We start from the raw sequence: 24,039 nt of genomic DNA, 5'->3' as shown, positions 1-24,039 counted from the left end.
AGTGGCAGGGTGATGGGTGGTGGGGAAGGGGATCAGGGTGGTGGGTGCCAGGCGGAGGGAAGGGCAGTGGGCACACGGCAGTGGGTAAGGGTGGCAGGGTGCTGGGTGCAGGCACTCACCAGTTGCCACAGCCCAGCTGGATGATGCTGCCCGGGGGCACCTCCTGGCCCAGGACGAGGCGGGGGCCGTGGGGGCTGGGGCCGTGGGGGCTGGTGCCATTGGTGCTGGTGCCATTGGTGCTGGGGCCGTGGGTGCTGGGGCCGTGGGTTCTGGTGCCATTGGTGCTGGGGCCGTGGGTGCTGGTGCCATTGGTGCTGGGGCCGTGGGGGCTGGGGCCGTGGGGGCTGGGGCCGTGGGGGCTGCTGCTGACAGGGGGGGCCGGGGGGGCCGGGGGGGCGGTACCCCCGTCCTGCAGCTCCCGCAGCAGCTCCGCCGTCACCACACAGGGACACTCCTGTGTCACCCCGGGGGCACTCAGTGTGCAGGGGCAGCCTTAGCCCTGAGAGGCATCCAGCACCCCCAGGGGCACCCACCCTTCACCTGGGGAGACCACCCACCAGCCTGGGGAGCACCCATGGGCCTTGGGGGTACCCGCCACCCCAAGGAGCTTCCATCACCCCAGGGAGACACTCACGGCCCCCATGAGCACCCAGCACCCTGGGGAGCACCCACTAATGCCTCCCTCGTCAGCCAGTTGGGCACCCACGGACCCTGGAGGCACCCACCATCCCAAACAGCTTCCGTCACCCCTGGGCGGCACCCCCCACCCTGCTGCTCCCTCCCAGCACCCCCCGGGTGGGGCTGGGCTCTAACCTGCACGCAGGCTCCACGGTGCAGGAGGGTGCCAGGGGGGCAGTGGCACCCCTCGGTGCAGTCCCCCTGGGCACACTCCTCCCTCCCTGCCAGGTGGGCGCAGCTGAAGGGGCACCCCCCGTCCCCTGGGCACCCACGGAACAGCCGCCCCGGAGGGCACCCAGCATCTGCCCAAGCCCAGCACCCTGCTCAGCACCCAGCGGCTGTGGGGCAGGGTGTGGGGCAGGGTATGGGGCAGGGGTGTGGGGCTCTCACCGCGGCAGACATGGCTGTTACAGCTCTGGCTCTGCAGGCCCTGTCCTGGGCATGGTGCCCCCTGGCACTGCCGCTGGCGCAGCCGCTCTCCCCCACCGCAGGAGACGCTGCAGGGCCCCCATGGTGCCCATGGTGCCCACTCACCCCACGGCTCCCCTGTGCCCCAGGGTGCCTCTGTGGGATGGTACCAAAGGGCTCAGATGGGGCTGTGCCACTGCCAGCACCAGCCCTGGCACCCATGGCCCTTGGATCATCGAGTCCCACAGCATGCCTGCACTGTGCCCCACGCACCCCATGGCACTGCTTAGCACCCCATGGCACCACATGGTGCCACACTGCACTCCCTGACGCTTCCTGGCAGGGCAGGCACTGTATGGCACAGCATGGCACCATGGCACTACCGTGCCACATGGCACCATCCTTCATGGCATGGCACTGCACCATGCACCCACGTCACCTCCCTGCACTGCCTGGCACTGCACTATGCCACTGCAGTCCCCCCACAGTGCCAGCTGGGGCTCGGTGGGCACTTACTGGTGACGCAGGGCTCCTGGCACTCACGTTGCTCCTGGCTGGGCCCAGCACAGGGGGCACCACCAGCGGCTGCAGGGGGGTTGGTGGGCGACCTGTGGAAAGGCGCCAGCTGTGGGGCACCATCCATGGGGCACCATCCATGGGGCAGGACCCCCCAGCCACGCACCTGAACCTCTGCTGGGTGCCCACGCCGCAGCCACCATCACAGTGTGTCCAAGGCGACCACCCCGACCAGCCACAGGCCGTGGCACATGCCTCAGGCTGGCACTGCACCTGACCTGCCTGGCACACACTGCAGATGGCACAAGCCTCAGCCAGTGGTGCCCCCACAAAGGCAGTGCCAGGGAGCAGGGCTGCAGTGTCAGGCTGGCACAGCTTTGGGATGTTGTAGTGGCACAGTGGCACAGTGTTGGGGTGGCACAGTGGCATGGTGTTGTTGGATCATGGTGTCAGGGTGCCAGACTGGCACAGTGCTGCAGTGTCCTGGTGTTGGCATGTCAGGGTGTTGGTGTCCTGATTTTGGAGTATTATGGTGCCAGGCTGTGGTCATGGCACAGTGCTATGGTGTCCTGATATTGGGGTGTCAGAGTGGCACAGGGGCATGATGGCACAGTGCTCTGGTGGGTGGCACAGTGTTACTGGGTCAGGATGGCAGGGTGGCACTGTGTTGGGCATCAACATGCCACGGTGCAGTGGTGCCACAGTGCCAGTGTCTTACCAGGTCTGGCAGCTGCTGGCAAAGGCCTCCCCGGGCAGGAGCTGGCGGCCAGGCAGGTGGCACCGGCAGTCAGTGGCAGTGACGCAGCTGCCATCCTGCATGTACAGCCCCGGCGGGCACCGGCAGCCTGGCACCGGGGGGAAGCCCTCAGCACCCACCGGGCACTTCCCCTCCAAGCCCTAGTGCCCCTCCCTTTCTCCCCCTGTGCCATCCCTAGGTCCCCTATGCCCCTAGTACCCCCCCAGGCCACCCCACAGCCCCCACAGTTCCCAATATGATCTCCTGCCCCTGTCAGTGTGCCTTGATGCCCCCATGCCCCCTGCGCTCCCAGTGCCCTCCAGTGACCCCCAAGGCCCCGATGCCCACCATGGCATCTCCAGGGCCCCCCCTCAAAGCCCCCTTCAAGGCCCCTTCGAGTCGCCCCCATGTTGTCCCTAGTTCCCTTCCCTAAGCCCCCCAAGCTCTTCCCGTGCCCACTCCGTGCCCTCCCAGTACCTCCCACTCACCCTCCTGGCACTCCTCGGGGCAGCTCCCGTTGGTGCTCAGGTCCCCGCAGGTTGGGGGGCAGGAAGGGACGTGCCCCACCTCGCAGCCCCCGGGCCCCACAAACAGCATCGGGGGGTCGCAGGCTTGATGGGGGAGGCGCAGCAGAGGGGAGGGGGCGGCTGTCAGGGATTGGGAGGGGTCCCCGCAGCGCACCCCTCGCAGTGCGACACCTCCCCCCTCCCCGTACCTGGGGGGTCCCCGCAGGGCCGCAGGTTGCAGGGCTCGCTCTGCAGGGGAGGGCCTGGGCAGGGCTCGCCCCCGTTTTTGGGGGGGGGGTCGCTGCAGCTCCGGGTCCGGCTCCTCACGCCCCCCCCGCATGGGGCGTCGCAGGGCGACCACGATGCCCAGCGCGCCCAGCCGCCGGGCACTGCGGGGGGCAAGAGGTGGGCAGGGGAGAGGCACAGGCTCCTCCGAGACCCCCGGGCACCCTCACTACCCCTCCCCCCCCAGGACCCCTTGTCGCCTCCTCCACCTTTGGGGACTCCCCAGCCCACAGGAGGGGTCCCAGGGAGGGTCCCAGACCGTGGCGGGGGGGGATGAGCCAGTCCAGTCTTCTATGAGGGGCGGTCCGAGCCCATGGCAGGGGGGGTCTCGGCCCGAGATGAGGGTCTCAGATATTGGGGGAGTGGGTCGTGGCTCCTGAGGGGGCCTCGGAGCAGTCCCAGCTCATGGCGGGGGGGATTGTCTTGGGGGGTCTTAGCGCATGTCGGGAGGGTCCCCCATGAAGGAGCTTCTAGAGGAGCGGCTCCAGCCCGGATAGGGGTCCCAGCTCACGGCGCGGGGGGTGTCCCAGCAGGGGTCCCGTTCCGGGCGCGGGTACCTGGGCAGGCTCTCTCGAAGCAGGGCCGGGTGTCGATGCGGGGGCGGTCGCAGTCCCCCCCGGGCAGGGCTCCCCGCAGCTCCACCCGCAGCCGCAGGGTCACCCCCAGCCCGCAGGAGCGGCTGCAGGGCCCCCACTCCCCCCAGGGCGACAGGACACAGTCGACTGAGGGGGGGAGTTGGGGTCAGGGGCACCACACGCCCCGGGGTACCTGGGACACTTCCCCAGCATTGATGACCCCTAGACTCAACCCCAGCAGTCCCGCCCCCCACCCCCGAGTCCCTGTTCCCCTATCCCCAATGGCCGCCCACTCCCGGAGCCCCCCACTTTGGACGCCCCCAATTCCAGTGCCCACATCCCCGGTGCCCCACGGTCTCTGTCCCCCCTCCCATTCCTGATGCTCCCCGTCCCCAGTGCTCCCAAGTCCTGACGGTTCCCCAGGGCAGGGTGGGCAAGAATGAGCGGGGACTTCGGATGGGAGCGTGGTCTTCAGGATAGGGGCTCCCCCCTGCATGGGAGGCGGGGGGTGGGTGTCTCGGAATGGGGGGGGGGGGGGGTGTACCCTGGATGGGGTGTAAGGGATGGAGGGTCCCGGGATTGGAGGAGTCCCCAGGATCCGGGCCGGGGGGGCAGCATCTCGGGATGAGGGGTCCCAGGGGTCGAGGTGTCTCCTGGATGCGGAGGTGCCAGGGAAGGAGGGTCGCACGTTGGGGGGGGGTGTCCCTGGGGCTGGTCAGTCCCTGTGCCTAGTCCGTACCGCAGCCGCGCTCGTCCGAGCCGTCGGGGCAGTCGGGGCGGAGGTCGCAGCGCTTCCCGCGGGGCACGCAGCCCCCCCCGCTGCCGCAGCCGAACTGCTTGGGGGGGCAGCTGGAGGGGGCGACCCCGACAGGGGGGCTGGTGGAGCCTGGTGAGGGGCTGCAGAGTCAGGTAGGGGGTCGGGGGGGCTGGGGGTTCCCCCATTTGGGGGATTCCCACATTTTTTGGGGGGTCTTACCACAGAGGGTCTCAGCAGGGAAGTCACAGGGCAACAGCGTCGTATGTGTGCCCCCTGGCACAGCAGCACTAAACCCATGGACACCTCCCCACAGCACCCCCAAACCCACAGCACCCCCAAACCCATGGCACCCAGCCTATGCCATCCTGACCCCCCAGCACCCATGGCCCTAAACCTCAGTACCCACCCCAGAGCTGCCCAACACTGTCATCCTGACACCATGGCACCCAAACCGCCCTAGTGCCCACCCCCCAGCACCTCCAGCCCTACATCCCCTTTCTCCCCCAGGGGATCCATGCCCACCCTCCCCCCACTCCTCCACCCCCTCACCTGGGGGTGTCAGTTCCGTGCCCCCTGTCGGTGCTGTTTGCCAAAGGGACGGTGGGAGGGCTCCAGTGGCAGGCATCCCCCCAGGGTAGTCAGTGCCCACTGGCAGAGCTCTGAGGGTTGTTGGGGTGCCAGGAGGGCCTAGCAGCTCAGTCGGGGGTGCACTGCTAGCTTCAGAGCCCTCCAGGCCAGGAGGTCCTGGCACTTTGGGGGTCACTGTGCCCATGGGCACCGATGGTGGGTGGGAACTTGACACCATGACACTGGCAGCTGTCAGGGCATTGGGGCTGGAAGAGGTCATGCTGGCAGTTAGGTGTGACCCCCCCTGATCCCCCAGGACCCAGCCCCTCCCCACACCAGTACCTGGCACTGGGGGGGGTCTCACAATCAGCCTCATCGGTGCCATCGGCGCAGTCGGCAATGCCATCGCACCTGTGGTGTGCCAGGAGGCAGCTGCCGGTGCCCGAGCAGGTGAAGAGGGGTGGGGGACACGGCTGGGGCATCGCAGAGGGTGTTCCTGGGGGCACCAGGCCTGCATGGGGTGGACAGTGAATGGCATCAAGGGCAGCACCACTCTGTGCCAGGCACTCCATGGTGGTGCCAGGCCCGTCCCCACACTCAGGGAATCACAGACTCCCAGAATCAATCACCCAGGTTGGAGAAGACCTCAGAGATCATCAAGTTCAACCTGTTACCTAAGACCTAACACCTCCTGACAACCAAACCATGGCTCCAATCCCCTCTTGAACACCCCCAGGGACGGTGACTCCACCACCTCCCTGGGCAGCAGATCCCAACGGCTAACGACTCTCTCAGGGAAGAACTTTCTCCTCACCGCCAGCCTAAACTCCCCCTGGCACACTCACCGCAGGGCAGCTCGTCCGAGAGGTCTCCACAGTCGTTGATGCCATCACACATGGCACCATGGGGCCCCCCCTGGATGCACACCCCGTTGGCACAGCGGAACTCGCCGGCACCGCATGGGCGCTGTGTTGGCATCGCTGGCGATGTCCTCGTCACCGGCATCATCACTGGCACTGCCACTGTCGGCACTGGCACTGCACGGTGAGGGCCAAGGTAGGCAGGAGAAGGGCCATGAGGGTGGGCATTTGTGCCGTAGGAGTGCCCTCTGAGCCCCCAGCTGGTACCTGGTGGGCAGCCCAGCAGCTCAAGGCGCAGGGCGATGTGGCGGTGGAAGCCCCTGGGCAGGATGCGGAGGTGCCGTGCCTGCACCATGCGGCCCAGCAGCCGCACCGCCGGCGTGCCCGACGCCCAGCTCCCCGGGAACAGCTGGGGGGAGACAAGAAGGATGAGTACCCGGGGATGTCCCTCCTTGTGTGCCCACCTACACCACTGCCACCTTGTCCCGGAGCTGGTGGCCGTCGGTGAGCTGTCGGTAGCGGTGCCAGCGGCTGCCATCGTCGCTGAAGTGCAGCAGGAAGGAAGTGATGAAGGCATCGGAGGAGCCAGATCCCTGCACCACCACCCCTGCCACAACACACCGGGCACAGCTTGGCACCATAGCGGACATTGGTGCCCTGGCACAACTCGGCAGCATGGCACATGTTGGCACTGCCACCACCACCCCCAGCCAGGCACCCACCAGTGATGTTGGTGGGCTGCAGCAGGTCCACTTGCAGGAACGGGGTGGGGGTGGGCAGTGCCGTGTGGGCTTCATCCAGGGGTGCCCAACCCTGCAGCCCCATCCCAGTGGCACCATCACTGCCATCATCGCCCTGGCGCAGCCGGGCAGCCTCGGGGGGGCTCCCAGCCTGTGCCGTGGAGGCACTGAAGCTGTTGTCAGGCAGCGCGGCGATGCCCAAGGGGCGGTAGCAGGGGTCTGCCAGGGCACAATGGGGCTCAGGGTCAGGGGCACACAGCCCCAGCCTGGGCACCAGCACCCCTGCGGTGGGCAGGTGGTTTCACTTACCACCCAGGGGAGGCAATGGGAAGGTTAGGAGGGGAGTGCCAGCAGACTCTGGTGGCACTGTGGTGGCAGGAGCAGGGGGCTCTGTTGCCAGAATCGGGGGCATGGCTGTCACGTTGTCACCTGCTGTGGGGACAGACACCATGGTGCCACGAATGCTGGGGCACTGCAGTGATGGGACCCCCACATGGGAGACCCCTGAATGGGACCCCCTGAATGGGACTCCCCCACCATGGTCCCGCACTCACCCCCTGGCACACAGGAGCAGCAGGCATCCCCATGGCCCTCCACCAGTTCCTGGCCCTGTAGGGGGGACACGGACACCAAAGTCACTGGCACTAGGGCACCAGCATCATTGGGGAGGGTCCGGCTGGCCCTCCCCAGACCCCCTAGCCCTCACCTGTGGGCAGCCGGTGGCACGGAGCGGGCAGTATGGTGAGCAGCGGACAGCCAGGCTGGGCAGGCACTGGCAGACGTGGCACGGCTCCCTGCGCCAGCGCTCGCCTGGGCTGTGCCACTGGCCCTGGTACCGGCACTGCCGGCACGGAGCCGTTTGGCACCTGTGGAAGAGCGGGAGATGGGTGCAGCGCCCAGGCAGCCGCTCGCACATCACCCAAGTGCCCACCCAGCTGCCCACCTGCGAGCCTTGCGGTAGATGCCCCGGCACTGCCGCCCGCCGCCACGCCGGCTGGGGTTGGTGGGGCTGCGGAAGGACCACTGCACGCTCTGGGTGCCACAGGGCCCGGGGCACTCACCCCACGCCGACCACGCCGACCAGCCGCAGTGAACTGTGGGCACAGGATGGGGTGGGCACCGGCTCAGCCACGCTGGGGAGTCCCATCATCATCACTGCCAGTGTGGTGCCACCGCCGCGTGCCAGGACCCACCGGTGCAGTCGGGGTTGGGGTGGCACAGCCGCAGCTGCCCTTCCAGGCAGGTGCAGAGTTGGCAGTTGACCTTCACCAGCTGCCCCGGGCGGTACCGCAACCCTCCAGCCTGGCACAAGCAGTCCCGCGGCCGCACGCACCGCCCGGCGCCAGCCTCGCCCGCATCCAGCACCAGCCCCGCTGCGCACCAGCACCCTGCCGTGGTGGGCAAGAAGCTGCGTGGGTCAGTGGGTAGAGGGTGGGGGTCCCGCGGCGTCATCACAACCTCCCAGAGTTCCCCAACACCTCACCGGGAGTGCAGGGCCGGTGGTGCCTGCAGTCGGTGCCCGTAGCCAGGTCGGCACAGGACGCAGGGCACGGGGCACAGGCGAGTGGGTGCAGCCCCCATGGGCAGGAGGAAGCGTTGGGGCAGCCCCCGGGGGCACAGGGCTCTGGGGCAGGGAGAAAAGGCCGTGAAGAGAGCACCCAGATGTGGAGAGCACCCAGCCACGGGCAACCACCTACACACCCACCGATGCCCACTCACTGAGACCACCCACCCACCAGCATTCACCTGTCTCATGGAGCCCACCAAACACACCCAACCCATGGAGCCAGAGCCCACCTGCCCCACCAGCAGCCACTCCTCCCTTGGAGCCCACCCACGCTGGAGCTACCACCCAACATGGAGGTACCACCCACCCTGGAGGTACCACCCACCGGGAGCGCACTACCGGGACCTACCCATCCCATGAAGCCCACCCTCACCCATCCTGTGGTGGTCACCCACCCGTCCCATCAGGACCACTCACTTATGGAGACTCCCACGCGTGTAGCCCCCCACCACGGTCACCCCCAGCACGCACCCATCTGGACGCTCTGAGGATCTCCCTCCGGCAGCTCTGCACAGCCCCGGCCGCCGTTGAGGGGGTCCCGGCAGAGCCGCCGCCGCAGCCGTACCCCCTGGCAGCCCCCCGAGCAGCTGGACCAGGGCCCCCATTCTTCCCAGGACCCATCCACTGTTGGTGAGGGGGTGTGAGGTGGGGGGCACCCCTTGTTCTGGCCACGGGAAACCCACTCTGAGCACCCCCAACTCCCCCCTGGCAGCCTCAGCCACAGGAACTCCCAAATCAGCCTGGCCATAGGACCCCCTTGGGCAGAGCTTTGTGAGGGTCTGGGGGGCTACTGAGGTGCTGTGGGGTCCTAGAAGTGGGTATTGGGGTGCTAGAGGGGGATATTGGGGAGCTCTGGGCTGCCTCATGGGGGTACTGGGTCCTAGAAGGGGGTATTGGGGGGCTATAGAGGTGCTATGTGAGGGTACTGATGTGCCATAGTGGTGTCCTGGCAGGGGATGTTGCAGTGCTGTAGAGGGGTATTGAGGTGCTGTAGGAGCTATTGGGGTACCCTGAGGGTATTGGGCTGCCCAGGGGAGTACTGGGGTGTGGAGGTGGGACTGGGAACTCCACGAGGCCCCCAGGCAGCCTCAATTCTGGGACCCTCCAGATTACCCAATCACCCCCAAAATCCCCCAAAGCAGACCCCCCACCCCCTGAGCCCCACAAAGCCGCTGACCGGGGCAGGCGAGGCTGAAGCACTGCTGCTCCTGCTGGGCCTGGCCCTGGCACCGGTGCAGGATGCCAGCGCGGTGCTGGTGACAGGCACGGCTGCGGCGCTGCTGGCCGGGCCCGCAGGAGTGGGTGCAGGGACCCCAAGGTCCCCAGGGTCCCCACACCCCGCAGCCCCTCTCATCAGCACCCCCAGCACTGCAGTCTGACACACCATCACACACCTGTGGCACAGCGGCATCGCAGTGGCACTAAGCTGAGGACAGCGTGGTGGCAGCAGGAGGGTGAGGGGCACCCAGCCCACGTGTCCCCCCAGTACCTGCTGGAAGGTGACGCACTCGCCCCCACCACAGGCGAATTCGGTGCAGGGACCCCTGGTTTGGTTGATGGCACTGGTGGGGACATGGGTCTCTGTGATGGGGACACGGAGGGGTGGTGGTGGGGTGATTGTGGTAGTGGTGACCATGATGGGGTGACCATGGAGAGGTGACCATGGTGGAGTGGCCAGGGCAAGGTGACCACAGTGGGGTGCTCATGGTGAAGTGGCTGTGATGGGGTGGCCATGGTGAGGTGACCATGATGGGGTGGCTATGATGTGGCCATGGTGAGGTGGCTGTGATGAGGTAGCTGTGGCAGCATCATCACCCTCAACCATGACCCCCCTGGCACTGCCTATGCCTGTCACAGGGAGCTGCTCACCACAGGCCAGCTCGTCCTCGCCATGGGGACAGTCGGTGGCACCATCACAGACCCTCGAGATGTTGAGGCAAATGCCATCGTCACAGGAGAAGCGGCCCGGGCATGGCAGAACAGCGCTGGAGCCTGTGCCAGGATGTGTGTCACCCGGGAGGGGGACACCAGGTGGCCCCAGGAGTGTCCCACCGCACCGGTGCCACAGGGGACACCAGCTGCCCCTGCCATGGCTCACCACAGCGGTCGTGGCTCTCATCGGAATGGTCGCGGCAGTGGGCAATGCCATCGCAGAGGTGCCCATAGGGGACACAGCTGGCACCGTGGGCACAGGGGACGTGGCCAGGCTGGCAGTCGCTGGCACAGCCCAGCTCATCAGTGCCATCCTGGCAGTCGGCCTCACCATCGCACAGCCACCCCCGTGGCACACAGTGCCCGCTGCCGCAGCTGAAGGCGTAGGGGCCGCACGCTGGCTCTGGGCACAGCAGGCACCATGTTGAGGTGTCCCATGGTACCCCTGTACCCAGCATGTGCCACCATGGTGCAGAAAGTGTGCCAGCACCAGGGCTCCCAGTCCATCCCCTGCCCAGTGCCTCCCAGCAGCCCCTCAGACCCCCTCCCAGTGTCTCCTGGTGCTTCCCAGTACCCCCGAATCCACTCCCTGTGCCTCCCTGGTGAGGTCCCTGTGGTGGGGTGGCCATGGTGAGCAGGTGCCAGTACCGGGGCTGTGCTGGGGGTCTGGGGCGGGGTGCAGCTGCTCCACAGCAGCCCCTCACCTGCTGAGGCGTTGGTGGGCACGGTGGGCACAGCCGCGGGCAGTGCCACAGCGCAGCCTGCTGGACTCTCGTCCCAGCCGTCACGGCAGTGGCTGGCACCGTCGCACACCGCGGCCTCGCCGATGCAGGAGCCATCGGGGCAGGGCAGCTGCCCAGGGGGGCACGTTGCCCGCTCTGGGGTGAAAGGGGGGAACGACACAAAATGGTGCCATGGGATGGCACCGGCGCAGCCAAGGAGTGCCACGGTGGAGGGCTTGGTGCAGCAGTGTCTCACCGGGGCAGAAGGCTTCGTCGGTGCCATCAGCGCAGTCGCGGTGCCCGTCGCAGACGGCGGCGGGAGGCTGGCAACGCCCATCGGGGCACTGGAGGTGCCCGGGGGGGCAGCCGCAGCCGCGCTCGTCGCTGAAGTCGCCGCAGTGGTCGCGGCCGTCGCAGCGCTGGGGGTAGGGCACGCAGCGCCCCACGGCGCACCGGAACTCGCCCTCCGCGCACCGCGGGCTGCAGCCTGCGGGGGCCGCGTCAGGGACCCCACGGTGGGGCACTGAGCCCTGGAATGGGGGGCACAGAGCCCCCTGTGGGGCACAGGCCCCTCTCAGGGACCCCCACAGCAGGACAAAAATCTCTAGGGTTATGGCACTCAGGGACCTGACATAACAGGCACAGAGTCCCAGGGATGGGGGGCTCAGGGACCCTCACTGTGGGGCACAGAGCACCATGAAGGGGGGTGCTCAGCCATCTCCTCCATGGGGCACAGAGCCCCCTGCTGCATGGCACAGCCTCCCAGCACCCCACTGCTCCAGCACTCCCACAACCTACCCCCTCTGCCCCCAGACAGTGCCATGGGGCAACCAAGGGGCAGATGCGGGGCAACCAAGAGACGACCGTGGGGCAGCCGTGGGGCACTCACCCGCCTCGTCCGAGCCATCCCCATCACCACAGTCCAGGTGCCCGTCACAGACCTGCGCTGGGGACACGCAGCGGCCGCTGGCACAGCTGAAGCTGGGGGGCAGGCAGGAGGTCGGGGGGCAGCCGGCCTCATCTGAGCCGTCAGCACAGTCAGCGGTGCCATCGCAGCGCCCAGCCCATGCCAGGCAGTGCCCGTCGGCGCAGCGGTGCTGGTGTGGGGCGCAGCGTGGGGCACAGGCCTCGTCCGAGCCATCACCGCAGTCGTCCTCATCGTCACACAGCCAGGTGCCCGGCACGCAGCGCCCGTCCGCGTGGCATGAGAACTCCCAGGGGGCACAGCGCGGTGCCAGCGGGCACGGATCCGGTGAGGATGGGCACTGCCAGCGTCCTGCTGCGCACGTGCTGCCACGACAGGGGTGGTTCAGCCCCGATGACACCGTTCTGGCTTCTGGGTGTTGGTGGGTGCCAGTGGGTCCTGGTGCCAGGGGGCACTCACCAGTTCTTGCAGCCCTGCTGCACTGCAGCACCAGCTGGGAAGGCAAAGCCATCCCAGAAGCAGGGGCACTCAGTGGGGTGCAGGCAGCGGCCATCTGCCGTGGGGCAGGAGAGGGGATCAGCCCCACAGCAGCTCCATGCCAGCCCCACACCATTTCTGCAATGACCTCCTTGCCAGCCCCACAGCAGCTCTGTGCCAGCCCCACACCATTTCTGCAATGACCTCCTTGCCAGCCCCACACCAACTCCATGCCAGCCCCACACCATTTCTGCAATGACCTGCTTGCCAGCCCCACACCAACTCCATGCCAGCCCCACACCATTTCTGCAATGACCTCCTTGCCAGCCCCACACCAACTCCATGCCAGCCCCACACCATTTCTGCAATGACCTCCTTGCCAGCCCCACAGCAACTCCATGCCAGCCCCACACCATTTCTGCAATGACCTCCTTGCCAGCCCCACAGCAACTCCATGCCAGCCCCACACCATTTCTGCAATGACCTCCTTGCCAGCCCCACACCAACTCCATGCCAGCCCCACACCATTTCTGCAATGACCTCCTTGCCAGCCCCACAGCAGCTCCATGCCAGCCCCACACCATTTCTGCAATGACCTCCTTGCCAGCCCCACAGCAGCTCCATGCCAGCCCCACACCATTTCTGCAATGACCTGCTTGCCAGCCCCATTCCAGCCCCACACTGGTTCCCTATCAGTCCCACATCAGCCCCACACCAGCTCTGTGCCAGCCCCACACCAGCCCCATCTCAGCCCTGCACCTGCCCCATGTTATCCCTATCTCAGCCTCACATCAGCCCCCCTCCAGCCTCATGCTAGCCCCATGCCAGCCCCACATCAGCTCCATTCCCCTCCTCACCATGCAGCACGGTTCCTGTGGGGCAGAAGCAGCCCTCCAGGCAGGGCAGGTCGCGGCAGTGTTCGGGGGGCTCCCGGCCAAGGCCACGGCAGGTTGGGGGGCAGGGGGGGGCACAAGGGCTGTACTCCTGACCCCCATTGCACTGCAGGGCTGCAGATGGGGGGAGGGGGTTAGACCCCACAGCCCCCTCCCCCCCCCATCATCCCCATTGGGGAGGGGCCTGACCCCCAAATAAAATCCCAGATCCGCTCTTGCCCCACAGCCACCCAGTCCCACATCATCCTCACAGCCCATGGCAGGGGTCCTGGTCCCCAACCAGATGCCATATCCCCACCAAACCCAACCCCAGGCCAGCTCATGGGGGTCACAATCTGACTCTCAGCCCAGACCCCACTCAGAACTTCACCCCTGGCTTCCCCTGGTGCCAGTGACTCACGACACAGGTCCTGGCTGCGCCATGGGACGTGGATGCCACGCCGGGCACACTCCTGGGCATAGGTGGCGATGGCTGTACACAGGCACTCACAGTCCCCTCCAGAGTCACAGCTGCCAGTGGGGGCCAGGTTTGATGGGTTGGGGGTCACAGGACCCCCTACCCCGGGCTCTGGGATCTCTGGTGCAGCCACCAGCACCTGCACTCACCCGCAGGCATCAAAGAGGCACCAGTCATAGAAGCGTTGGCATGGGATGGCCTCGTGGCATGGCGCAAAAAGTTGCTGGTGAAGGATGGCACAGCGCCGGCGAGCCCATGGTGCCCTGTGGGGGTTCTCCTGGGGGACCGGTGGCACCATCAGATGCCAGCCTCAGTGTCCCCCAACCCTCTCAGATGCCCTGGTTCCCCATCCCGGTGCGTACAGTGCAGGGGTGCCGGGCATCGGTGCCATCGACCTCTGGGCAGAGCAGGCTGAGGCGCCAGGAGTTGGCAAAGAGGTGGGCACTGGGCTCCAGGACCCCTTGGCGGCTGCGGAAATCGTTCTCGGCATCGCCGTCGAAGTCCCCACAGAGCCCAGCCACACGGCCCCGGTGCTGCGGCTCCAGCCGGACATAAACCCTCGTACCTGGGGCGGCACGGCACAGGGCTTGGCACCAGAAACCCATCAGGGCACAGCCAACGCGGCACAATGCTCAGATCCAGCATCCTACTGTGACACAGAGCACGGCACCCGCAGCCCACCGTGGCACAGCCAAGTATGGCGTGGTCCTCGGCACTGGCATCCTATTGTGGCACAATCACCACATGATGGTGCTTGGCACCAGCAGTCCACCACAGCATGGCTGGCACGGCACTGGTGACCCAGCTTAGCACAGTGCTTGGCACTGGTGGCCCCACACGGCACGACGCTCAGCACCAGCAGCCCCCCATGGCAGTGCCCACCCTGGTGCTCCCCAGCTCTCACCTCCATCCCAGAGCACAGCCAGCCCCAGGCGGGACAGGAGCAGGACAAAGAGCCCAGCACGCTCCAGCGCCAGCCCGCTGCCACCATAGACTTTGGGGGGTCGCACTGAGACCCCGTTCACCGTCACATCCCTCCCTGCAGGCACCAACCAGGCTGTCAGCACCAGTACCAACCCCACCCTGGCACGTCCCCATTCCCAGGGGGTGCCCCCAGGAGTGCTCTTCACCTCGCAGCATGTGCACCACGGTGTTGCCCATCACCACCACCACCGACTTGGTGCAGGTGACGCCGGCAGTGCCACAGGGCACGTTCTCAGCAGTGATGGTGAAGAGCCCAGTGGCCTCCCGTGCCAGCAGGTACTCGCAGTCCCCCGGGAAGGTGAAGGCTCTGCCGTCGAAGGTGATGTAGTGAGGGTCCCCTGTTGCCACGCAGGTCCCTGCACATGCCTCCTGCCCACAGTGCCACTGCTGCCGCTGGCACACGCTGCCGGGGCATAGAGCTGAGTACTGGCATGGCCACCATGGGGAGGGTCTGAGGGGATCTGGAGGAGTCTGAGAGGGTCCCCAAGGGGGTCTGGGGTCCCTAGGGGTCTCACCAGGTGTTGCAGTCCTGGACAATGGTGGCATTGGGCCAGTAGAGCTGCCCGCCGTGGGCACAGGGACACTCATCCGGTGCCACGCAGCTGCCATCCTGCCAGCAGGAGACCCCTAGGTGAACTGGGCTTGGGGAGGGGCAGCAGGGGATGCTGGAGATCCCCCAGTGGGGGACACTGGGACCCTCCAGAAGAGGGGATGGGACCCTCAGTGCCCCTCACCAGCGCCTCACACACCACATCCCCCCATGCCCCACATCACCTGAACCCCCACTCTGATATCCCAATTCCTCAGATCCCCAGATCCCCACATCCAGCCCCCCTGACCTCCCGCTCCCTCCAAACTCCACGTCCAGCCCCACATGTCCAGACCCCTGGCCTTCAACTCCCCCAGACCCCTCTATCCAACACTCTATCCTATTCCTGCAGCCCCACCCTGCCCAGCCCTGCAGCCCCCCTCCCCAAATCTGGAAGACCCCCACCAGGTAGACGGTGCCGGGGGGGCAGACGCAGCCGTCGGCAATGCCGGCACAGGTGCCGTTGGGCTCAGTGCTGTCGCAGCGGCGCAGGCAGGAGCCAGGGGCAGGGAGCAGCCCTCCTGGGCAGAGGGCAGCCATGGGGCAGGGCCCTTCGGCACAGCGCCAGGAGCCGCCGGTGCAGACGCTGCGGGGGTCGTGGTGAGGGCAGAGCCATGGCAGCCCCCGGCCCCACACTGGGAACCTCCAATCCTCATCCCCATCCTGACTCACTCCCGCCCCATTCCATCCCCATCTTCATTGACATCTTATCCCCATCCTCATTCTCATCCCCTTCTTCATCCCACTTTTGTCTCCATCCCATCCTTATCCTCATCTTCATCCTCATCCCATCCCATCCTTATTCCCATCCTCATCTTCACCTTCTTCCCCATCCCAATACTAATCTCCACCCTCATCCCAATCCCCATCCCAATCCCCATCCCATCCTTTCCCATTCTACTCATCCCAATTCCTATCCCATGCCCATCCGTGCCCACCCTGTTCCCACACCCACCCCACACAAAGCCCCTGCCCAGCAGATTCCCTATGCTTCCCCAGTCTCCCCCAGGCCCTGGATATGGATGACCCCAACTCTGGCCATGTGCTCAGAGACCTTCTGTCAGTGCCACCGCTGCCCTGTGCCCGGGATGTCTGATGAAAGCCACCTATCCCGCGGTGCCAGCCAGGACGGGCCGTAGGGGGCTTTCATCAGATCTCACCGTCACCATACCCTGTGGCACTGCCTTGGCATTGCCCTGCTGCCTCCACATTCCCCAGCTGTCCCTGTCACCCCCCAACCCCAGCCACCTCCATTTCCCCACCCATCCCCTGCCACCCCCAGACACGCACCAGTCACTGCAGCCCTGCCGGAGGTGAGTGCCAGGTGGATGGAGCTGTGTGCCACGGCGGCAGGGGCAGGCAGACGGGGGCACACATTGTCCTTCCTGTGCCAGCAGCAGCCCGGCAGGGCACTGGCAGCCGGGCACGCAGAGCCCAGGCAGCTCCAGGCAGGAGCCCCTGGACCCATCCAACCGCAGCTCAGCGCAGCTCCGGCCACAGACCCGGCCGCAGTCCTGGTACAGCTGGCCCCCAGCACATGGTACAGCTGCAGGCATGGGCACCAGGATGGCACTGCTATGCCAGGCACACCCCATGGCCTGTGCCCTCAGCACCTCCCTGCTGTCTCCTGGTGTTTGGTGGCAGTGTCCCCACCCTCAGCCCACCCCACCCTGACCGCCCTGTTCCATCCCATCCCATCCCATCCCATCCCATCCCATCCCATCCCATCCCGGCCCATGTGCTCTGGCCCATGCCTTGCTCTCCCATCCCATCCCATCCAGCCCAAGTCAGCCATCCTCTTCCACACATCCTGTCTCATCCTACTCCATCCATCTGTCCTGTCCTCTCTCATCCATCCCATGACATCCATCCCCATCCCAATCCATCCTACTGATCCCATCTCTTCTGTCTCATCCTAACCTGCTCCACTCCATTCTTTCCCATCCCATCCATCCTGCCCAATCCCATCCAATCTCCTCCTATCTCACTCCATCCATCCCATCCCACATCTCACGGCAGAAACTCTGGTTCCTCCAGGAGAGCTCAACCCCATCCCTGGCACACTCCCTGCCATATGCAGCCAGCACTGGGCACAGGCACCGCGGCAAATCCTGGCAGGTGCAGGCCTCAGCCTGGCACAGCTCCAGGAATGGCTCTGGATCCACCAGCTGGTGACAGGGCTGGGGACAGGATGGTCACATCATGGACATGTCACAGACATCATCCCACAGCACCAGCAATGCTGCTACCTAACTAGGACAGAGCCACTGGCACCTGGAACGCAGCACCAAGCAGGATGGCACAGGCAGCTTCAACCAACTCCCTGTGCCCGGCGAAGGCATCGCAGGAGTCAAGGGGCACAGGGCCAGGAGCTGGGCAAGTGCCAGGCACCCAGAACTTGTTGGCGAAAGCAACGACACCGAGCTCCACGTCCCCTGCCGGTGTGGTGAACTCATCCTGCTGGTGCCAGTTGTAGGTGCCACAGAGGCCCCGCACCTGCAGGGTCCAGCAGTAGGATCCATCAGGATCTGGACCATCAGGTCTCAGACCAGCTGCAGCACCAGATCCCAGCCCAGCTCCATGGCTGGATCCCAGCCTAGCTCCAGCACTGGATCCCAGCCCAGCTCCGTGGCTGGATCCCAGCCTAGCTCCAACACTGGATCCCAGCCCAGCTCCATGGCTGGATCCCAGCCTAGCTCCAGCACTGGATCCCAGCCTAGCTCCATGGCTGGATCCCAGCCTAGCTCCAGCACTGGATCCCAGCCCAGCTCCATGGCTGGATCCCAGCCTAGCTCCAGCACTGGATCCCAGCCCAGCTCCATGGCTGGATCCCAGCCTAGCTCCAGCACTGGATCCCAGCCCAGCTCCAACACCGCATCCCCATGCCAGGTGCAGGCCACACCTTGCCGGCGAAGGTTGGCTGCAGGGTGATGTAGATGTTGGGGGTCTCCAGCCCCCACAGCACATGGGCCCCAAAGGTCTGGAGCAGCACGAAGGAGGAGGACACGCGGCGGATGCTCAGCTCAGCACCAGAGAAGGGCAACGACACCTCCTGCCCGTCCACCATCACCTCGCCTGTGCCAGGAGAGCATGGGGACATCAGGGCATGTCCACCAGACCAGTACCCATCACCATGAGGACATTAGATCCCTCCAGACAGAACCCAGCACCCCAATGGGGCACAGTGATGGTCCTCCCATGTCACCTGTGCCACGGAGGCGGGCAGAGGTCCGTCGGGCACTGATGGAGAGGGCACGGTGGCAGACGGGGGTCTGTTGGTCAGCACAAGCCCCATGCTCAGCTGTGATCAGCAGCTGCCCCTCCACAAAGTCCTGGAGAGCACAGACCCTACTGAGACCCCCAGTGCAGGTCCCTAACACCATGGCCACCACCACAACTACCATCACTGCAGCCACCACTGTAGTCATGACTGCAGCCACCACCATTGTGGCTACACCCTCACCTGCACCAGGATGTGGGCACAGGTGCCCAGGAAGGAGAAGCGCCGGCGGTCAAAGGTGATGTAGTGGTGGCCTCCCAGCACTGCACATTCCCCTGGGCACCGCTCCTGCCCGCAGAGCCAGCGCCCACCCTGGCACGTGCTGCAGGCACAGAAGGGCACACTGGGGTCACCAGGGAGGGGACACAGAGATCCACCAAGAAAGGGAAACACCAGAGTCAGCAAGGAGGGGGAACACTGGGATCACCTAGGGGAGGACATTAGGGTCACCAAGGAGAGGACAGGAGGTCACCAAGGAGGGGACAAGAAGGAGCAGGGACACTGGGGTCACCAAGGAGGGGATACTGGGGTAAGACACCGTGACACCACTTGCTCCCCAAACACTGTTGTTGTGCCCAGTTGTGGGTATTCACCAGTGGGTGCCAGCTGTGCCCCCAGCACCACTCACCAGAGGTTGCAGCGCTGGCGGATGCTCTGCCCAGGGGCATAGCGCTGGCGCCGGTGGTGGCAGGGGCAGGCAGTGGGGGGCACACAGAGGCTCCCATCCCAGTAGAGCCCCGGCATGCACTCGCAGCCACCGGCACAGTCGTGGTGGCACGGCCCTGCCTCGGCACTGCCCACACTGGCACAGCTCGGGGGGCACGAGGAGATGCAATCAGAGAAACGCTGCCCTGTGGCACAGCTGCGCTCTGCCGGCACAGGCACCACCATCAGTGCCCACACTCGATGGCGCACCAGCAGCTTTTGTGGAGCACACAAGAAATTGGGGGCACACAGAAGAAATTGGTGTGCATGGAACTGAGAGGGGCACCCAGTCAGGGGACACTGCAAGCTTTTGGGGTGCCCAGGATGAGGGGGTGCAAGTAGAAGCTTTTGGGGTGCCCCCAGTTGTGAGGGGGGCTGGTGCAAGAAATTGAGGTGCCTGCAGCTGAGTGGTGCACCCAACTGAGGGGTGCCCACAGAAGCCTTTGGCTGGCAAGAGACTGAGGGGTGCAGGTAGAAACTTTGGGGGGGCACCCAACTGATAGAGGGCAGGCATGAGGACTTGGGGAGCATGCAATTTATGGGTGCAAGCTCAAGACCTTGGGGTGCTTGGGCCCAAGGGGTGCCCACAGGAGCCTTAGGGGTGCTCAGTGAGGCCAGAGGAGCAGCAGCAGTCATGGTGGGGGCTGTGCTGGAGCCCTCTGGGGCCATACCACAGAAGCCAGGCTGGCGCCAGTCCAGGTGGGTCTGGTGGTGAGCACAGCTCCGGGCATAGGCAGCAAAGGTGTCACAGACAGTCGGTGGTGGCAAGGTGCTGGCGTCACCCTCCTGGCACCACAATTCCAGGCATGCTGCATAAAACCCACCAGGGTCGACCTGGCACAGGATTGGCACATGAGCGTGGTGAGACCAGCACCCCCTGACACTGCCTGGCTGGTAACCCCAGCACCCCCAGGCACCCACACACCTCATCATGGCACTGGCGGAAGGGTTCAGCCAGCAGCTTGCCACAGCTGGCCTCGGCTGCCCGCTGCACCACGGTGCCCTTGGCACAACCGGGGCCAGGCTCCACCGCATCCCTGCAGTTAGGCTGAACCTGGGGAAGGGGCACCCTCAGAGCTGGGATGACCCCCCCCTCCAGGGACCCCCCAGAGCTGAGGTGACCCCCACCAAGCCGCGGGATTCAGCAGCCCCGTCCCCAGTCCCCGGCTCTGCTCCAGTACCTCCGTGGCGGCAGCCGGCACCTTCCAGGAGTTGCCAAAACTGGAGGCAAAGGCAGCCACGTCCCCCCGCGGCCGCTGGAAGTCATCTGGGGAGTACAGGGGGGGCTGGATGTGACACGCGGCCCTGGCACAGCCACCGCTGCACCACGTCAAGCCCAGGGAGAGCGGTGGCATCACCGACGTGGTACTGCTTACCGTCAGGGTCATCGTTGTAGGTGCCGCAGAGCCCCCTCGTGCTGCCCCGCAGCTCGGCGTCCACCATCACTGTCACCGCCTGGTGCCCGTCCGATGCCACCTTCACGCCCAGCCCGCTGGCGACAGCCACCCAGTCACCCAGCCAGGTGACAGTGATCCCTGCCGGTACCGCAGTGGAGGCTCAGCACGGCACCGGGATGGGGACGGGGCTAGGGACACAGGGGCCCGGGGCGGGTGGCAGCACGGAGCCCGTGCCGCACTCACCGCTGCGCAGGTACGGCTGCCCCTCAGGCACCACCGCGCCGTTCACCGAGACGTTCCGGCCCCGCAACGACACCGTGTCCGTGCCAAAGGTCATGTGCAGCACCTGCAGCACCACGGCATCACCTGGGCTGGGCGCAGCATGTGGCAAAGCCACCGGGATCCCTCTAGCTGCTGGCAGCCAGGGATGCCCAGGGTTGCCATGGCCACACCACGGGGCCATGCCGTGCCAGGGAATGAAGTGATACCCCCCAGAGCCACCATCCACAGTAGGAGCAGAGACCTCAAGGGCTTCTTGTACCCCACCAACCCATCCCACCGTGGTGGTACCCGGTGCTCGCCAGCAGCGATGGTGACGGCCCAGGTGCCATCAGTGGCAGTAGCCAGGGTGTAGAGGCAGTGGCCAGAGAAGTGGAAGTGGCGCCGGTCGAAGGTGCGGTAGCGAGACCCAGCCCAGGCCAGGCACTCAGCCCCGGTGCCACGATGCTGGGTGACTGCTCCCCGCAGGGACACGGCAGGTGACAGCCTTGGTGATGCATCGCCTTGGGGAGGTGACACCATTTAGCAACCCCCTGCTAGAACCTCTTGGAACCCACCGGGACACCGTCCAGGACCCTCGGACCCACCGGTGAGGGGCAGGCGGGTGCAGGCCAGGCAGGGTGCAGTGGAGCCATTGCGCCAGCTGTGGCCCCAGGGGTGCCGGCAGCACTCGGCCAGGCTCATGGCACTGAGGTTGTGGCTGCTGGCGTCTTCCTGGCACTGCCACGTGCCATAGCATTGCCCCAGCAAGCCTTCACCTACAGCACAGGGATGCACCTTGGCCTCACTGGCCAGCACCAGACATGCTGATGGATGCCAGGCATGGCATGGTGGTGCCACCACGCCTTTGTGACCCTCCTATCCCTACCTTCGGTGCAGTGCGGCCCGCTCCAGCCACGGCAGCAGGCCAGCACCGTCCGGTTCCACACCACCGGCCGCATCTCTGGGGGTCTGGTGGGATACAAGGGGAGCCCCAGTGCCACCATGGAGGTGTTAGCAGCAGGATGGGCGTCCTCTCCAGCACCCCTTGTCCCGGTGTCACTCACCGGTAGATGTAGCAGAGGGGTTTGCCAGAGCCAGGCTGGGGCTCACCACGGTCCCCACCATAGGCTTGGCGCATGCGTTCACGGTCAATCCGCCACCCAGACAGGCTGTAGTGGTAGAGGCTGGCACAGGGCACCGCGTCCTCCAGCCGTGGTGTCACCTCCTCCTCCGCTGTCACTTCCACTGTCTCCTCGCACCATCGCCTGGCCATGGCACCACTGTCACCCCAAGGTACCGAGACTGGCACACAGGGTCGTGTCACAGCCTGGCACAAAGTACTCACCCAGTTGCTGCTTCCACCACAGCCACACAGAGCAGGAGGGAGGCCAGGAGCAAATTGGGCAACCACAGTACCGTGGCCATGCCACCACTGGCACCTTGGCAGAGGAAAACTGGTGCTACTGGCACAGCCACATTCCATGGGTGTCCCCGGACATGGGGACAGCCGGCATGTGCCAAGGTGCCTGGATGGGGACATGGGGACACCCCAAAGCTCCCCACGATGGGAGTCATCCCCCCTGCAGTCCCTCTTACCGCACTCAGTCCCAGCTTGGCTGCAGCGCTGCCACGCTGCCAGGTTTTATGGGGTGAGAGGCAGCTGTGGGGCTGGCAATTGGGCACAGCTGCTGCTTTTGGGGGGGGGAACACAACACACGAATGGGGGCACCGTCTCCAGGGAAAATCCCTCGGGATTGTGGCAGGGAGGGGTAAGCCGGATCCCGAATCCGGCAAATCCTAGTGAGAGAGGGGATTAGGGACTCCCCTCGGCACTGCCAGTCCCGGATATGGCCCATTTAGGACTCCCCCTCCCACAGTGTTCCGGTCACGGTTGCTCCCAGCTGGGGTCGGCCCTGGGACAAAAATCTCACAAGGAAGGGACCCCACATTCTGTCCTATATATCCCCCACATCACCATCTCTCTGTCCTGTGTCCTCCCCATGTATGTGTCCCCCACTCTCCATCCCCATGGCTGTATCCCCTCATGTCCTTGTCCTACATTCCCCCGTGTCCCTCTGCCTGACACCATCCCAATGGCTGTGTTCTGCCACGTCCCTGTCCTGTGTCTCCCCATGTCCCTTCCATCCCCACAGCTGTGTCTCCCCTGTGCCACTCTGTCCCTACGTCCTTGTCCTGTGTCCCAGCCTGAGATCCTGCCCCATCTGTCCCTGTGGCCCCTGCTGCCTCCATCCCACGGTCGTGTCCCCTCTGTCCCCACGTCCCTGTTCCCCCATGTCCCTCCGTTCCTGCCCCCGTCTCCCCGAGCCCCCTCCGCAGTCGGGGACAGGGAGGGACCGGGGATGCAGAACCCGGTTCGCCGGGGGAGCGGCGGCTCCGTACAACCCAATATGACCCACTATGGTTCGGTACAGCCCAGTACAGCTCGGTGCAGACCAATATGGCTCGCTACGGCCCGGTACAACTCGGTACAGCGCGGTACGTCCCGGTACGGCTCGGAACAGCTCAGTCTGGCTCGGTACAGCGCGGTACAGCCTGTGGGCGGCGGTGCGGCGGGGAGGGCTGCCGGGAGATGTAGTCCTGGTTTATCCCGGTTTGTCCCAGTTTATCCCGGTTTGTCCCTGTTTATCCCGGTTTGTCCGAGTATCCCGGCAGGGGTGTCCCGAGACCGGCGCTACCGGTGCCTCGGTGTCGGCGGGCACCGGGTGCCGGACCGAGAAGAGAGAGGGGGAGGTGGAGAGGGGGCGGGGGGACCGGCGGCCACCGCGGGAAAGGCGGAGCCTGGGGGGTAGGGGGGTTCGGTGTCCGCCCCGAGGCCACGGGGACGGGCGGAGAGCGGCGTGCGAGCGAGACCGGGAGTAGCAGCGGCACCAGGGGGTAGTCCCGGTGGGACAGGGGCTCTGGGGAGGGAGGGGGGGAGGGGGGGGGGGAGCGGAGGGTGGAACAGGATGAGAGGGGGAGGGGGAGGGGGAGGGGCAGGATGGGGCGGGGCAGGAGGGGACAGAGGGACAGAGCGGGGACCGCAGGGACCGGGGGTATGGGCTTGGGGACAAGGAACGCTCGAGGGGGTACAGGAGGGTGGGGAGGAAACGGGAAGGGCAGGGCTGGGCGTACGGGAGGGGCTGCGAGCGGCTGCGGGGGTCAGAGGTGGGCGCGCCCTAGAGGTACCAGCGGTGGGTGACTCCCTGGGATGTGTTCCCAGGG

The 24,039-nt window shown here is 66.0% G+C and overlaps 1 protein-coding gene across 1 annotated transcript in view; it reads right to left on the bottom strand.

Moving 5' to 3' along the window:
• Nucleotides 1–22,242, bottom strand: part of SSPOP (SCO-spondin) — a 35,038-nt gene extending 12,796 nt beyond the window's left edge. The window contains exons 1-54 of the mRNA XM_054171168.1: nucleotides 22,163–22,242; nucleotides 21,882–22,082; nucleotides 21,704–21,786; nucleotides 21,423–21,593; nucleotides 21,127–21,338; nucleotides 20,800–20,902; nucleotides 20,536–20,694; nucleotides 20,341–20,426; nucleotides 20,085–20,207; nucleotides 19,831–19,993; nucleotides 19,083–19,323; nucleotides 18,638–18,776; nucleotides 18,380–18,506; nucleotides 18,077–18,249; nucleotides 17,449–17,670; nucleotides 17,189–17,354; nucleotides 16,465–16,720; nucleotides 15,580–15,760; nucleotides 15,101–15,195; nucleotides 14,732–14,988; nucleotides 14,506–14,640; nucleotides 13,964–14,166; nucleotides 13,751–13,878; nucleotides 13,545–13,654; nucleotides 13,109–13,258; nucleotides 12,234–12,327; nucleotides 11,739–12,139; nucleotides 11,106–11,336; nucleotides 10,832–11,005; nucleotides 10,294–10,530; nucleotides 10,065–10,187; nucleotides 9,685–9,776; nucleotides 9,373–9,589; nucleotides 8,665–8,819; nucleotides 8,112–8,250; nucleotides 7,822–8,016; nucleotides 7,572–7,722; nucleotides 7,335–7,494; nucleotides 7,183–7,237; nucleotides 6,938–7,057; nucleotides 6,611–6,847; nucleotides 6,402–6,495; nucleotides 6,156–6,301; nucleotides 5,874–6,065; nucleotides 5,393–5,539; nucleotides 4,444–4,590; nucleotides 3,687–3,851; nucleotides 3,054–3,233; nucleotides 2,827–2,949; nucleotides 2,321–2,447; nucleotides 1,603–1,694; nucleotides 1,069–1,242; nucleotides 814–980; nucleotides 120–454 (exon numbers count right to left, since the gene is read on the bottom strand). Of these exons, the coding sequence (XP_054027143.1) occupies nucleotides 120–454; nucleotides 814–980; nucleotides 1,069–1,242; nucleotides 1,603–1,694; nucleotides 2,321–2,447; nucleotides 2,827–2,949; nucleotides 3,054–3,233; nucleotides 3,687–3,851; nucleotides 4,444–4,590; nucleotides 5,393–5,539; nucleotides 5,874–6,065; nucleotides 6,156–6,301; nucleotides 6,402–6,495; nucleotides 6,611–6,847; nucleotides 6,938–7,057; nucleotides 7,183–7,237; nucleotides 7,335–7,494; nucleotides 7,572–7,722; nucleotides 7,822–8,016; nucleotides 8,112–8,250; nucleotides 8,665–8,819; nucleotides 9,373–9,589; nucleotides 9,685–9,776; nucleotides 10,065–10,187; nucleotides 10,294–10,530; nucleotides 10,832–11,005; nucleotides 11,106–11,336; nucleotides 11,739–12,139; nucleotides 12,234–12,327; nucleotides 13,109–13,258; nucleotides 13,545–13,654; nucleotides 13,751–13,878; nucleotides 13,964–14,166; nucleotides 14,506–14,640; nucleotides 14,732–14,988; nucleotides 15,101–15,195; nucleotides 15,580–15,760; nucleotides 16,465–16,720; nucleotides 17,189–17,354; nucleotides 17,449–17,670; nucleotides 18,077–18,249; nucleotides 18,380–18,506; nucleotides 18,638–18,776; nucleotides 19,083–19,323; nucleotides 19,831–19,993; nucleotides 20,085–20,207; nucleotides 20,341–20,426; nucleotides 20,536–20,694; nucleotides 20,800–20,902; nucleotides 21,127–21,338; nucleotides 21,423–21,593; nucleotides 21,704–21,786; nucleotides 21,882–22,082; nucleotides 22,163–22,242 (8,834 nt within the window). The remainder of the gene's footprint in view (nucleotides 1–119; nucleotides 455–813; nucleotides 981–1,068; nucleotides 1,243–1,602; nucleotides 1,695–2,320; nucleotides 2,448–2,826; nucleotides 2,950–3,053; nucleotides 3,234–3,686; nucleotides 3,852–4,443; nucleotides 4,591–5,392; nucleotides 5,540–5,873; nucleotides 6,066–6,155; nucleotides 6,302–6,401; nucleotides 6,496–6,610; nucleotides 6,848–6,937; nucleotides 7,058–7,182; nucleotides 7,238–7,334; nucleotides 7,495–7,571; nucleotides 7,723–7,821; nucleotides 8,017–8,111; nucleotides 8,251–8,664; nucleotides 8,820–9,372; nucleotides 9,590–9,684; nucleotides 9,777–10,064; nucleotides 10,188–10,293; nucleotides 10,531–10,831; nucleotides 11,006–11,105; nucleotides 11,337–11,738; nucleotides 12,140–12,233; nucleotides 12,328–13,108; nucleotides 13,259–13,544; nucleotides 13,655–13,750; nucleotides 13,879–13,963; nucleotides 14,167–14,505; nucleotides 14,641–14,731; nucleotides 14,989–15,100; nucleotides 15,196–15,579; nucleotides 15,761–16,464; nucleotides 16,721–17,188; nucleotides 17,355–17,448; nucleotides 17,671–18,076; nucleotides 18,250–18,379; nucleotides 18,507–18,637; nucleotides 18,777–19,082; nucleotides 19,324–19,830; nucleotides 19,994–20,084; nucleotides 20,208–20,340; nucleotides 20,427–20,535; nucleotides 20,695–20,799; nucleotides 20,903–21,126; nucleotides 21,339–21,422; nucleotides 21,594–21,703; nucleotides 21,787–21,881; nucleotides 22,083–22,162) is intronic.
• Nucleotides 22,243–24,039: the final 1,797 nt, after the last annotated feature.

The sequence above is a fragment of the Dryobates pubescens genome, chromosome 21, assembly GCF_014839835.1.
Source record: "Dryobates pubescens isolate bDryPub1 chromosome 21, bDryPub1.pri, whole genome shotgun sequence".
Taxonomy (NCBI): domain Eukaryota; kingdom Metazoa; phylum Chordata; class Aves; order Piciformes; family Picidae; genus Dryobates; species Dryobates pubescens.
The sequence above is the reverse complement of the archived record's forward strand: the minus strand, read 5'-3'. Positions and strand labels throughout refer to the sequence as shown.